A 15,016-nucleotide genomic window follows, 5' to 3' on the forward strand; every position below is an offset into this window, starting at 1 on the left:
ATATAGAAACTATAATGAATATTATATATTAACTATATAATATATATACATTTGTATATTATGTGATATATATTATATTGCAAAGATTTTCAACTATGTAACTTTACTGTGTGCCTCACAGTTTATATACTTTAAAAAGGAGAGATGGTCTTTCTTGCACGTGAAGCAATCGATGTAAAAACATAGGAGTCTTTCTAAATATAACTTAAAGAAGTATTTTCAGAATAAATATTTACCAAGGTCAACTTCAAAAATAGCTTCGTGAATGGTATACTCACTATTGTTCACTGATGCTTTCTGTGATAGCAGCCTATGTTTTCAAACTTGTATTTGTTCATAAAACTTTAAACAGGTCACTTTTTTGACATCGGTGTGGCCTCAGTTGGACGTTGGGGTTGAAGACACCCAGGAGCACATTTGTGATTGCAGTGTTTCCCTTGTAGGCGGGACGGCCACCAGACAGAGAGGCTTCCTGGGGTGCATTCGGTCACTGCGGTTGAATGGGCTGGCCCTGGATCTGGAAGAAAGGGCCACGATGACGCCAGGTGTGGAGCCGGGGTGCCCAGGACACTGCAGCAGCTACGAACACCTGTGTCGCAATGGAGGGAGATGTAGAGAGAGGCCCAGGGGTGTGGCTTGCGACTGTGCCTTCTCTGCATATGAGGGGCCCTTCTGCGAGAGCGGTGAGTGTGTCCTCCATGAGCAGGATGGGGAGAGGAAGGCACATCATTTTGCTGGGTGCCTTGTGTTTCTGGTGTTTGACCCCATAAAGAAAGACTAAGGCGGTTCTCTGTGATTAGCTAGAGTTATTTCTGTCCCAAATTTGACCATTTATCTTGGAAAGAGGTATGATTCTCTTCTTGAGAAGCTCTTGACTACTTATGTTGGAGCTGGTATCATCGAAGCAACATTGGGAAGAACTATAACTCGAAGCATACGTTTACACTTGGCATTGAATGCTGTGTAAATCTGAGATGAAGCATTTTGCGGGCAATAATAAAATATTGTTAGTCCTATGTTATAGGAATATGCATGGGGATAAGTTATCTTTTTAATCCATGCTTTATTATTTCTTTAATCTGAAATATTTTTAAATTGTAAACCTAGAAAAACGTGACATCATTGTTTTCTCTCTTGAGATATTTAAGGGTTGGAGATACTGTATAAATATACATAGAGAAGAGCCTTGATTGACATAGCATTAATATGACAAAAATGAGTGTCATTCCAGAGATTTCTGCGTATTTTGGAACTGGCTCGTCAGTTATCTACAACTTTCAAGAACATTCTAATTACACCTTCAATAAGAACTCCAGCTCCTTTGCAGCTCTGTTTCATGAGGATCTGACACTGGCCGGTGAAATAGCCACACTGAGCTTCCGGACCACAGGGACGCCCAGCTTACTCCTCTATGTGAGCTCCTTCTATGAGGAGTACCTGTCCGTTATCCTTGCCCCCAATGGTGAGTGTTGGGACCCTGAAAACAAAGATACTGAATTAGAAAATCAAGACCATAATGAGATGGGCCCTTTAGGTGTTAAACTACAAAAAGGAAACACAATTTCAAGGCTTGCCATTCTCGTTCTCTTAGGAGTGGTTTATTTTTCATGATAACCTCAAGTGTTTATCACTAAAGTTAACATTTCAGTGATTACATTTAAGATACATTTCTCCCATGAAAGTTTGATCATTTTATGTATTTGATGTGCAGCTATGCTTCTTGCTATTCTGGGAGGTCTTTCCTTCTGTACATGAATAAATTAGTTTTGCAATTCACTTTGAAACAAGATATCTCATTTTGTCCATGGAAAATATTTCCTCCTTCTTCTCAGTAAAGTAAAGAAGTATATTAAACTGTATAAATTCCAACATTCATAAGCATCAGATGACTATAATTGTTCTTTACCCATCAGTGGTTGAGAAGTCATTCATGTCATATGTACATACAAAGACAAGTGGGATGAAAGGCACACATCCCATGGCCACCAGGGGTTTTCCAGGACTGTTCCAGATGGAAAACCAAGACCAAGTTACAATCCTGCTTCGCAGAGAGGAAGGGCAGAAACTTAACCTCTGGAAGATCTATCACAGGCAGTATGAGAGTGATGGGATAGGGGGCACATTTGTGAAGGACACCAGGAGATTTAGATATTGTAGCAAATCATTTGTCTGTCCTCTGTCTCTTGATTATGGCAGAAACATTAGGAAAAAAAATTCTGGTTGTGTGAAAAAAATTCATTATTCAAATGTCAGCAATACATTAAAATGCATTAAAATAAGTCACATTAAAAGAAGTGATGCTTATAGAAACCGAATGTTAATGCAATATTGCTTGAGGTTTTACCATTTAATACTATGAATACCACATGAATAATTAACTTCGAGCCTAGCTCAGAGTTCTCATATGCTTCACTTAGACTCTTTCCTTGAGTTCAGGAAAATGGAAGAGCTTGGAAAAAAACGATTTGGTCTTGACTTTTAAAAGAGCATAATTGGATTCTGCATTCGGCCCCGGAATAGCACATGAATGAATGGTCACCCTTCCAGGGAAAGGGACTAACTGGTGTCCTTAAGCAAATGCTCAACAAATTCAAATTATATTAAATAAACAAAAAACAAAATGTGCTTTACAACCTGCATTGACCGTTTTTTATAAAATTCCACCTTAGTTAAAAAAGTCATTTTTGTCTTTCTTAGGAAGTTTGCAGATCAGGTATAAATTGGACAAGCACCATGAACCTGATGTTTTTAACTTTGGTTTTAAAAACCTTGCTGATGGGCAGCTTCACCAGGTGAAGATTCACCGAGAAGCCGCGGTGGTCTCTGTAGAGGTAAGAGGGTAGATCCACAACAGCAACAGTAAGCAATCCTGTGGCCCTCAGTGTGTCACCTCCAGCAAAACTTGGATCATAAATCCTAGAAAGAGACCTAGGAAATGGGATAGCCAGTCAACACAGGCTTCCCATAGAGTCTCAGGGACAGATAATGTCACAGTGTTTTGTTTCGCAATGTCCCTTTTGTTTGTCTGTTTGTGTAGCAAGAGGTTGACAAAGTTATGATTAATATTTGACCACTTAAAATGCCAAGCTGTCCTCATCGGTAGCGGAATGCTGTCTGGCTTCTCATGGTAATTATTGGAGCTATTCTGATGGGAACCTATTCCCATCCGACTACAAAATAAGTGAGGGCTGCAGAAATGTAAACACAAGGGAAAAAGCAAGATTTTGCTTAAAGTGGGAATACTCTTTTAAAAAGCATCAGTGTTTAAATTATTCATTGTCACTGGATTTTGAAGAATAACCTTTATATATTGAATCCGTGTGAATAATACCTTTTTCTGCTCGTGTTACTAATTTCTATTTGGAATAGGTAAAAGCTTGAAGGTTTGAAATAGCTTATTGCATCTCTTTGTGGATTGTACCAATTATAGACTCTTAAACCATGAAGACAAGTAGAGGGAAAAGAATAGGCAATGGGGTGGTGTGAAATCTGAGGCATTATAGGAATTCTTATAAAACAGTTTTCTCCTTTAACCTTTGTGATAGCTTGAATATGTGGCTCATTTTTACCATTGTTCTTGGTCTCCCTTTGATTCCCATTCTCTTATCATCAAAATTGCTCACCATTTTGATGTTTGCTTCTCGTGAAACATTTAATAGGTTAACCAGAATGCAAGGAGACAAGTCATCCTGTCGTCAGGGACAGAATTCAATGCTGTCAAATCCCTCATGTTGGGGACAATTTTAGGTAAGTGGCAGAAAGGGCACCCCTGCCCCACCACCCCACTACTCCATGACATGGATCAGAAGTATTGGGTTCCAAACACAGGAAGTGTTCATCATACTGAAGGAAGCTCCTTGTCATATTCATGGTTTCCCAGTGAGTGACAATCAAGGTAGAAGCTGTTCTTTTGTCTGAGTGCACCTGTAATCATGAGTAAGGGCCATCTGCGTGAGCAAGGGTGATCCCCGAGAAGTGCCTCCACACTTACCCTCTCACTTGGCAATCAAGCAGAATGCAACTTGGTATTTTTCTAACAATTGAGGAAAGGTAAAATCAAAGCAGGTATCATGTTCACAAATTATATATTAATCAAGGATCAAATGCAGAAATCATTTAATGATAAATATAGATTTACATTTGCAAGAAGAAGAGAAAAGACTTAATTTTCTCTTAGCAAGTGATGTGTTCAATGCTCCCAGCTACTCCTGGAAAGTCACAGCCTGAAGATCTCACATACACTCTTTATGACTCTGAGTTATTCTCCATAAAAGTACCGGAGTAAAAGCATACTATACTAGTTAGGCATCAAATTATTCAGGCCTTTATATTTCCCCTTGTTACCAAGAATTAAATTGAAATAAAAATAAATTTTGAAAGGTATCTTTTCTTTTTGATCATTTATATATAAACTGTACGTGTTACCGATATTTAAAGTCATTTGGAAGAAATCCTCTTATGAGGATTTTTATGTTTATTATTCCTGCTCTGGTATGTGACACCCATCTGGCTCTGTTTAGACCTAGATTAATCCATGGAGTCTTTATTACCTTTTCAGCCAATTATACAATGATTCTTTGATCATTTCCTCCACTCCACACATATATAACATCCCAAACTTCGGAGATTTAGAGGCAGCACATGAATGGATATTCAAAATATGGTGAGAAGCAAGTAACTATTAAAACTATTGCGTTTTTTTTTAAAAGATGATGGTCAATACAATTTTGAGTTCTTATTTTTTCAGAGGAAATGTCACAAATCCCTAGTAAATGGTAAAAACAAGTGCCTAACGTTAAATGGTACAGTGTAACCAGAAGCTCCATGTTGGTCATGCAAAGTTACAGATACAGATTAAGCTGGTTAAGGAGGGTACCCGATTTCTTTGTTGTGAAAATATAGTTTTAGCATCATATAATGAATAGCAACTTCAGGCTGAAGTGGTGGTCCTGCTTTCTAATCATGCCTTAAATGGGGATAAAGAATTGGCCTCAACGGTGTGTTGTCAGAAAGGCAGCTTGCATTGTACATGATTTCATGTGGCTCACTGTTCCAGTGTCCTGGGAACATGCAGAATAGTCACTGAGCAGTTAACACAGAAAGAAAAATGAGAACAATTGTTTCCCCTTGTGCGCTGGGAGATGTTTCTAGCTCTTGTAGCCCATTGGAGAAGGGACTATCTCAGGCTCTGCTGTGTGACTTTGGATATGTTTTCTAGGCATTTTTGGACATCCATGTTTTCAGGACATTAGTGGATTTTCTATTCTACTTTTTTCATGTTTTTATTTAAATTCTAGTTGGCTAATATACAGTGTAATATTAATTTCGGGTGTAGAATTTAGTGATTCATCTCTTATATACAACACCCAGTAGATTTTTTTTTAAATTCTATTTAGAACAGTGGCATAGGATAGAAAACCACAAGAACTGGAAACACTGGAAAGAAATAAGCTCCTCCTTTGGCTTTTCACCCATGAGAATAACAGTATACATTTAGCCAGAGGGAGTAATAAAATTCCTAAAAATTCAAAGCTCACATTGAGTTTCACAGAACAGTGGGATGAAACCCCATCCTCGGCTGTCAGCTGAACAGTATCATAATTGTTTTTAACATCCAAGCAGAAAAGAATTTTCTCCCTTTTTATCTGGTACTGAGCTCCACTCTCTGGCCGGATGGATAGTTGCTCTCCTTGGTTTGAACAGAGTAATTGATCGTCTTAGGGTGTGCAAGTCTGAAGGCTCCACTTCCATACAGTCCTGTGGTCTGTGAATGGAGTTGATGGCTCTGTCTGCCCCCAGAAGTCTCTCATCCCTCCTTCCTGGCTGGAGTGGTGTCTGTGTGCATCCTTTTCCAGCCATAGGACAGATAGGGTCAAGGAACAAAACGAACACACCACACATTACTTCCTGCCCTCAGTGACTCCAGCTTCTGATAGAACAGATGAAGCATGAAGCAAGTGCACATGACACCAGGGAGAAAGTTCCCATCAGGAAGTGTGATGTTGACAAAGGAATATTTTAAAAAATAATTTAGCTTTCAATTTATCATCTGAAAAAAATAAGCCATAGATTATGGACATTGATTTAATAACTAAACTGCATTATATAAAGGGAATCATTTTCATAAAAGAAGAGAATAATACATTTTATCATATACATTTTTATTTTCCTACAAGTTAATACATAAAGGGCAATAGCACGGAATCGAAGATGTTAACGTTTCTATTCAAGAATGGTATATTCAAAAGCATCTCTCTCAGGCTATAAAAATTAAAGTTGAAACTCAGCAATGAAGTTTATCGCCTGAAGCAATTGAGTCTAATAAAATTATAAATATTCATTTCATCTGTACCTAGAGGTACGCATCTTGATCAAAGGCTAATAAAACTTTTCATGTTTTAGATAACTTTATTTCAGGGTGGGTGGCTTCTGTTCCGATTTTGCTGCCATTTTCAGAGCAGTTAATAACTATGAGAAGACTACCGTCTTGTGTTCAGATTTGGGGAATATAAGCTGAGCTTCCTTTCATAAACATTGTAAAATAGACTAACAGATTGGCTAAAAGGAGCCATTAATTTTCCAAAGAAAGTTGTCCCAAACTATGGCAAGCTATCCAGTACTTATTTTTTGTTAGCTACTTTGACTCACTGAGCTATCCACTCACTAAAAAAGCTTTGGCTCTAATGTGCACTTGTACTTCACTGGACAATTTGAATGCCTAGCAACAAAACACACTGTACCTGCCCTCAAAGCACTCACAATATAATAGGGAATATAAACAATAAAAGAATGTTCACGACTAATTGAATTTATCGTTATTATAATTTACCCTAATGTGCTTTGGAAAAAAATGGTTCAGGATCATCTTCTAAATTAACTCTTCTAAATTAGTTCTTGGTCTTCCCATTCTTCAGTGGTCTTAGTAATGATGACCAATCAGGTTAAGTATTCCCAGTTACTATAAAATAATTTTAGTAAAATCCTAGTTTAAATGCAAATTGTTAGGTTTCTAATTTCCTATCTAGTCTTGACTTGAATTTGGCCTATAATCAATCCTAAAGTATGAGAGCTTTAAAATACAACAACCCACTAAGGTGCCCTAGCATTTTTACTAAATTTTATTTCTCTAATGACTTTTGTATAAATAGGATTCTGTTGATTTTGTCTTTTGTGCATTAAAAAACAACAGCAAAAATTCCCCAAATATCAAAACGTAAATCTATTTTAAAGTGTGCAGAATAAAGATGTGCCTTTATTTTAAAAAATAATTTAGCTTTCAATTTATTTCAAGTTTCTCCTGAGAAAGAATACAACAGGTTGAATGTAATTCAAATCAATATAGTCATGCAGATAAATGTTAGTGGGTCAATTTTCTACATGGGGAAAGGAAATCCACTGAAGGATCATATGTTGAAATGGAGCTCCATCTATGAGAATTGGATAATAAATAATTTGTGGAAATTACCTACTGCATGGTAATACCTGCATGGACAGACCACAGTTTAGATATTAAAAAAAAATCCATTGACTTATGTGACATATGTTGTCTTTGCTATGCTCTGCCTAAGAATTTATCACATTCAGGAGGAAAGTCATGGAGTAGAAGACACAAAATAGTTTATAAAATTTCAGCAATATGAATATAAATGCAAAATCCTCAAAAAATGTTAGCAAATCTAATCCAGTAACAAATAAAAACTGTTATACACTATGACCAAGTAAGATTTATCCTAGGAAGTTAAGGTTGGTTCAACAGATAAAAAGCAATCAATGCAATAAGCCGTATCAATTGAATAAAGGACAAAAACCACATGGTTACCTCAATAGACACAGGAAAAGCATTTGAAAAAAAAATTCACACTGGTTTCATAATAAAAATACAAACTAGGAATAGAAAGAAACTTCCTCACATGAAAAAAGACATCTACAAAAACCCCACAGGTAACATTATACTTAATGGTAAAATAATGGAAGTCTTGAAAAAAATGGAAGTCTTTCCCTAGGATCAGGAATAAGATACAGATGTCCACTTTCACCACTTTTGTTCAAGACTGTAGTACAGGTTTGACTGAGGGTTATTAGGCAAGAAAAAAAGAGTAAAAAGTGTCTAGAATAAAAAAGAAGAAGTAAAACTCTCTCTTTTTGTAGAGAACATGATCTTGTAAGGAATCCATGAGAAAAGCTATTAGAGCTACTACACAGTTTGGTCAGGGATCTAACATCAATATACAGAAATTTATTGTGTTTCTCTATACTAGCAATGAACCATACAAAAATGAAATAAAGACCGAAATGTAAATTCCATTTAAAATAGCACCAAAAAATAAATAAATAAAATACTTTGGAATAACTTGAATAATACAGGTATAAGACACATACACTGGTAACTGTGAAACGTTGTTGGAAGAAATTATGAAAGACTTACATAAATAGAAAGACATCCATATCCATGTTCATGGATTAGAATTTTTAATATTGCTAAGATGGCAGTGCTCCCCAAATTGATCTACAGATTCAACACAATTCCAATCAAAATCCAAATGACCTTTTTGTGGAAATTAGCCAGTTGATCCCAAAATGCATTATGGAAATGCAAGGGACTCCAAATAGCCAAAACACTCTTGAAAAAGAAGAAGGAAGTTGGAGATCTTATCCATAATTTTAAAACTTGGTACAAGGCTGTGATAATCAAAACCATGTGGTATTGGCAAAGGGCAGACATACTGACCAATGGAATAGATTGAGTGTCAAAAAGTAAAACTATTTATCGTGTTTTACATTGCTGCCAGGTCCATTCAAAGGAAGAACAGTCTCTCTCTCTCTCTCTCTCTCTCTCTCTCTTTTTTTTTTAAAAGATTCCATTTATTCATTCATGACAGACACAGAGAGAGAGAGAGAGGGAGAGGCAGAGACACAGGCAGAGGGAGAAGCAGGCTCCATGCAGGGAGCCCGACGTGGGACCCCATCCCGGGTCCCCAGGATCACACCCCAGGCCGAAGGTGGCGCCAAACCGCTGAGCCATCGGGGCTGCCTGGAAGAACAGTCTCTTAAACAAATGGTACTGAGCTTACTGGATCTTACAAGTTAAAAAAGCAATGTTGACCTCTACCTCACATCATTTACAAAAATTAACTCAAAATGGATGATACCCCTAAATGTGGGGGCTAAAACTATAAAAATCTTAGATCGAACTATACTTGTGCATTTTTGTGACCTTGGGCTAGGCAATGGTTTCTTAATTAAGGCTTCTCAAAAGCCTTGGGCTAGATCATGGTTTCTCAAAAGCACAAGCAAGAAAAGGAAAATAGATAAGTCAGCCTTCATCAAAATTAAAACTGCTGTAGTTCAAAACATATTACCAAGAAGGTAAAAAGACAATCCACAGCATGAGGAAAAACATTTGCGAGTCATGCATCTCATAAGGAACTTTTGTACAGAGTATATAAAGAGCTCCCACAACTAAACAAAAAGACAACTCAATTTTAAAATGGTCAAAAGATCTGGTCAAAGATCAAAATCAAAGACATTTCTTCAAAGAAGATATACCAATGACCAATATGAAAAGATGCTCAAAATCATTAGCCATCAAGGAAATGCAAGTCAAAACCACAAGATATCATTTCACACCTAATAGGATGGCTGTGATCAAAAAGACAGTAACAGGGGTGGCCTGAGTGACTCAATCAGTTAAGCATCTGCCTTAGGCTTAGGTCATGATTCCAGGGTCCTGGGATTGAGTCCTGTATTGGGCATCTGCCTCTCTCTCTCTCTCTCTCTCTCTCCCTCTGCTCCTCCCTATAGCTCACTCTCTCTCACTCTCAAATAAATCTTAAAAAAAAAAAAAAGAGAGAGAGAGAGAGAGAGAATAACAAGTGTTGTGGAGGATGTGGTGAAATTTGAACTCTTGTGCATCGGTGATGGGAATGTAAAATGGTGCAGCCACGTGGAAAAAATAGTTTGACGGTTTGCTTGAAAGTTAAATGTTACGTAAGAAATGTTTGTAAGAAAGTTAAATGTAGTTACTAAATGATCACTCCACTTAGGTACATACCTAAGAGGATTAAAAACTTATGTCTAGACACGAAAGGTGTATACAAACCACCATAGCAGAATTGTCCACTAGTAACGCAAAGTGGGAATAAACCCAGTGACCATTGATTAAGGAATAGGTAAACAGAAGTGGTATATATACAAGGAAATATTGGCCATAAAAACTAATGAAGTACCAACACATGATACAATATTCATGAATCTTGAAAACGTTACGCTAAGTGAAAGAAGATAAACACAAAAAGGCACATGGTGTATGATTTTGTATGAAATGTCCAGAATAGGCAAATCTATAGAAACAGAAAGTAGTTTAGGTTTGCCCAGGGCTGGAGATGGGTAGGAATGGGATGTGGTGCCTTAATGTGTACTGGGTTGCTTTTGGAGTGATAGAAAGATTCTGCAAGTGGATACTGGTAATGGTTTCATAATTTTGTAAATATACAACCCTCCCTGCCTCGAATTGTATACTTTAAAATGGTGAGTTCTAAGGTGTATGAATTGTATCTCAATAATAAGAAAAAAATCAATTAGAGATTTATTTCTTTTGCCAATGCCTCTTCTGTACACACAGCGGGGAGAGGTGAGTGATGAGCCATAATTGACCGTTTATTCTGAAGTGAGAATGAGTTTATTCAAGAACAAGGTGTGATGGGAGATTGGGGGTAGAGAACTGGAGGGGCCCAGGGTTCAGGGTTGCTGAGACAGAGCAAGGCCACATTGGGGAGAGAGAGGCTGCTGCACAATTTTGAAAGGACCAAGAAGCTAAGAGCAGCAATTATGTAGAGTTCTGATGGTAGCCCCTTGTTGGAGTGAAAGGGTGGCAGAGACCGCTCACATGTCATCACACCAAGAGTTGATGTTATTTACTGAAGACTACTCTTCCAGTTGGGTACCTACTGGCAGTGCTTGTTCAAAGGGCTTAGGTTCCCAAATTACTAGCCCTGATTTCTTGTCAGGCGTTAGTTGCAAGAGCGGGGATATTTAGTGTGTGGTGGGCATGTATTTTGGGGAAGAGGGAATAACTAATTCACTTCTTTCTGACTCTGAAAATCAGGTCCCTCCAGCTCTGAATTGTTTGAAAGACAGACTGGAAAAGTTGGTCTACTACTTGTTTTCCAATTAGTCGTTTATCTAGAATTTTAAGCTCACTCTGCTGTTTTAGCAATTCCAAAATAAATAGCAAGTCGATTCGATTGAGCTGCTTTCATTCACCAGGTGTTTTTAAACCTTGATTCATGCTGTCGCATGTACAGAGAAGTTCATTCATTGTCTTTGCTGTGTAGTCCCTTATGGCTTGAGTATGTATTTGTTTATTCTCACGTTGATGGGCAGCAGGATTGTCTTGGAGGCTACTAATCTCCTAAAGCAACTTTATAGTTATACCTCCTTCTATTATTATCAGTTACTTTTAGGATTAGATTACGTATCCTTGATTTACCACACAATGACACATTTGTTGTCACGTATTATACTTTTGAACATTATTTTTTTTGGAAGATGTCATTATTGTTGTTGCTTAAAACAGTCAGTGTTCACTTCACTTTATCCATGTTTACACTTTCTGATGTTCTGCACTGCTTCCTGCAATTCCATGCACCACTCACTTTGTTTCCTGATTTTTCTTGCTGATGAGAGCCTCTGGCAGTGCTCCTTCTACTGTTCCAGTGTTTACTGCCCTTGCCTTCCAGAAGCACTGCTCATTGTAGATAGCAGAGAGCTCTCCACACTCATTTTAATTGTTTAGTTCTTCCTTTCTCTTGTGGATTTTTTGTTTAACAAAAAATTGCTTGTTATTCATAAAAGCGGAAATCATCCCACGTATTGGAATGTACAACCCTGGTGATGTGTCTTAAGGGCAGTACTACCCAATGTCTGAGACAGTTGAGAATGTTTATGTCCTGAATTGCCATAAATTTGATTGTGCTTTCAAGATTTCCTACCATGGATATTTTTTAAGTGAAAAAAAAAAAAGATTGAATCTGTTTTTACTGAAAGTGATTTAGAGTTCTACTCATAATTACAAAGGAAGTGAACTTTATCCTCAACGCTTAGCCCATTTTTTTTTCTTACATGTTACTTTGCATCATGGCCACAGTCAAGTCACATTCTTATCCCCTCCTTACCTAGTATTAAACTGCACTTGTACTCTTACTTCCTGTTAATGTATCTGTGTTGTTGAGCCAGGAGCTGATCAAACATATTCACCTCAATATATAAATTTCTAATAATGCATAGCTATTTTCTTAAGGTTTCCCTCACTTTTTCTTTACATTTTCTTTATTTTTAAAAAAAGTTTTATTTATTTATTTGAGAGAGAGAGAGAGAGAGAGCCAGGGGAGGGGGCAGACTCCCCCCTGAGCAGGGAGCCTGACGTGGGCTCCATCCCAGGACCCTGGAATCATGACCTGAGCCAAAGGCAGATGCTTAACTGACTGAGCCACCCAGGCACCCCTTTCTTTACATTTTAAAGGAAAAAAATTTTTGATCCATAAGGAAGGAACCTTAAGAATGGAATTTCAGGAGTCAGGTCCATAGGGAAGATAGATTTGCATTCATCATCTTTTCTAAACACAGTTCTATTCATTCTGCTGCTAACATTGTACAGACCTGGTTCTGAGAAATGACAGCTTGTACCATAACACTTGCTTCCACCACCAATTCATTGTGCTTGTGCCTTGAGAAGAGGAACTGGAGGCCAGCCCAGCTGACAGAAGGGGCAGGAAGGTGTGAATGAGAGGGATGGGAGGGGGTTTTGCCCTGGCGGCAGGAGTACAGCAGAGTCCCAGGGTGGGAGTGAGAAGCCTGGATCCTCAGGAAAGCCTGGCTTGCAAAGAATTCATCCAAAGGGAAGATTGGAATCAGCGTGGTTGTGTCCATCTTCAGTACCCCTCATGGAGTGGAGGATGGGCTGGATGATTGCGCCATATTCTTTCTACAGTGGTGAGGGTGAGGGAAAGAGACTTCTTCCTACGCTTTGAGGTTAGAGGGTCAGCCTACAGGTCCACTTCTGGGGTGCAGTGGTGGAGGCGGAGAGAAAAAGCTGTAACCTTCACTTTTGGAAGGGCCTGCATATCATATAAGATCCCCAACCAAGGAGTCCTCATTGGCAGATTAATAAATAAACAAGTTAAAAAAAAATAATGTCACCCCCAAGGAGATGGGGAGGAGGATTAAAACAACAAATAAAACTCTCACATCAAAATAGAGCTGTTAAAGAAGACAGAAGACAGCTAGGATAGAACTGGCACTCAAGGAAATTTGAAAAAAGTCACATAGGCACACACAAACTCTGGGAGTTAAAGTAACATGATTTTTCAAGATTTCACTGGGTCATCTGAAAGAAGGAATCATCACTGGTTATCCTTAAACACTAGCCCAGAATATTATAGAGATGGACTGTCTTAAACCACAGAGCAAAAGGATTAAGAGAGAGAAATTAGGAGGGAAAATAAAAGAAAACCTAACATGAATAATTAGAGATGCAGAAACAGAATTAGAAGCAAAGACAAAAATTATGCATTAAAAACATAATTCTCTGAGCTAAAGGAAAACCTGAGTTGCAGATTGAAAGAATGCATCCATTCTGATGAGAAAAGTCTTACAGCTGGGAACATTTCTGAATTGCAAAACCCACAGAGAAAATCTTCCAAACTTTCTAGACAGAAGTTACTACAATGAAAAAACAATGATTGTGGCATCGTCATCCAACTTCTCATTTGTTACAGTGGGATAAAAAAAATGATGTGGATTATCGTTAACACTGCTGAAAAATGAGCTACAACACAGCATCTAATATATAATGTATTTGACACGATTACAAAAATGTATTTTGGGTAACAAGGTAGGATTGAGATTAAATAATTGACCATGCATGCCATCTGAGGAAAATACCAAAGAATTATTCCAGTCAAAAAATGAATCATGACCATGACCTCAGGATAAAAAATATGAAGGCAACAGAAAACAGTGAGCAGTAAACCTCTCAATGTATATTGACACCCAACAAGCATACATAGTCACGGCTACAACTGCATGATTAATAATAGGCTACGTGGGCACATAAATCCACCCACACATGTCCTTACCCACAATCTACAAATATGTATAAGTGTCAAGTACAAATTCTTGAAATCCATGAAAATATACTGCAATATCATGTTCTACTGATGCTTCTTTCTTGAGTAATAGCACTGCCTACAGACATTTTAAATTTATCTTTATAAAATAAATTCTACAAAATCAGCCTAATTAATTCAGATAAATGTCTGCCCAAGATTTGTTCTGTTACCCTAGCCTGGTAGCGCTAGTGTCAGACTTTGACAGGGAAAGGAAGTGCTGTCCAGATCCTCTTTTTTGCTCAGCAGCTGAGACTTTTCATCGGCCAGTAGTAGTTTTTTGTTTTTTTTTTTGTTGTTGTTGTTGTTGTTTTGTGTGTGTGTGTTTTTTTTTTTTTTTTTTTTTAGTATTTTAGTGTTGCAGAAGTCCTATGTTGCTATTGTAGTGTTTTCCCATGTCAGTTCTTCTTGACATTCTCTCAAGTATATTCAAGCAAGGATGCCTTTCTTTAGGGAAAATACATTGTCTGAATGCAAAAAAAAAATCATCTTTAAACAACTCTTTTAATTTATTTTTTTATTATTTTTTAAAGATTGTATTCATTTATATGAGAGAGTGAGCACAAGCTGTAGTTGGGAGGGGGGGGCACGGAGGGTAGAGGAAGAGGGAGAAGCAGACTCCCTCCTGAGCCGGGAACCAAATGGACTCAATCCCAAGACCCCAATATCATGAGCTGAGCCTAAGGTAGATGCTTAACCCACTGAGCCACTGAGGAGCCCCAAAAGAACTCTTTTAATTTAAAACAATCATTTAATTGACTTGTCTCAAGCTCTCTATACTTCACTTTAAGAATCTACCTGAAATCCACCATATATAAAGCTCCTTGATGCCTCATATAATCAAACTGACC

The 15,016-nt window shown here is 37.7% G+C and overlaps 1 protein-coding gene across 3 annotated transcripts in view; it reads left to right on the forward strand.

Moving 5' to 3' along the window:
- The window catches only part of LOC112922081 (contactin-associated protein-like 3), a 188,232-nt gene that overhangs the window by 162,830 nt on the left and 10,386 nt on the right, over positions 1–15,016 (forward strand). For 2 of the 3 annotated variants that reach the window (XM_072761403.1, XM_072761384.1), the window contains exons 18-21: positions 444–683; positions 1,232–1,462; positions 2,698–2,831; positions 3,660–3,747. In XM_072761403.1, coding sequence (XP_072617504.1) covers positions 444–683; positions 1,232–1,462; positions 2,698–2,831; positions 3,660–3,747 — 693 coding nt within the window. Of the gene's footprint in view, positions 1–443; positions 684–1,231; positions 1,463–2,697; positions 2,832–3,659; positions 3,748–8,879; positions 9,059–15,016 lie in introns of all 3 variants that reach the window. The other variant, XM_072761393.1, reaches the window with a different exon arrangement.

This window comes from Vulpes vulpes, chromosome 1 (assembly GCF_048418805.1).
Source record: "Vulpes vulpes isolate BD-2025 chromosome 1, VulVul3, whole genome shotgun sequence".
Classification (NCBI taxonomy): Eukaryota; Metazoa; Chordata; class Mammalia; order Carnivora; family Canidae; genus Vulpes; species Vulpes vulpes.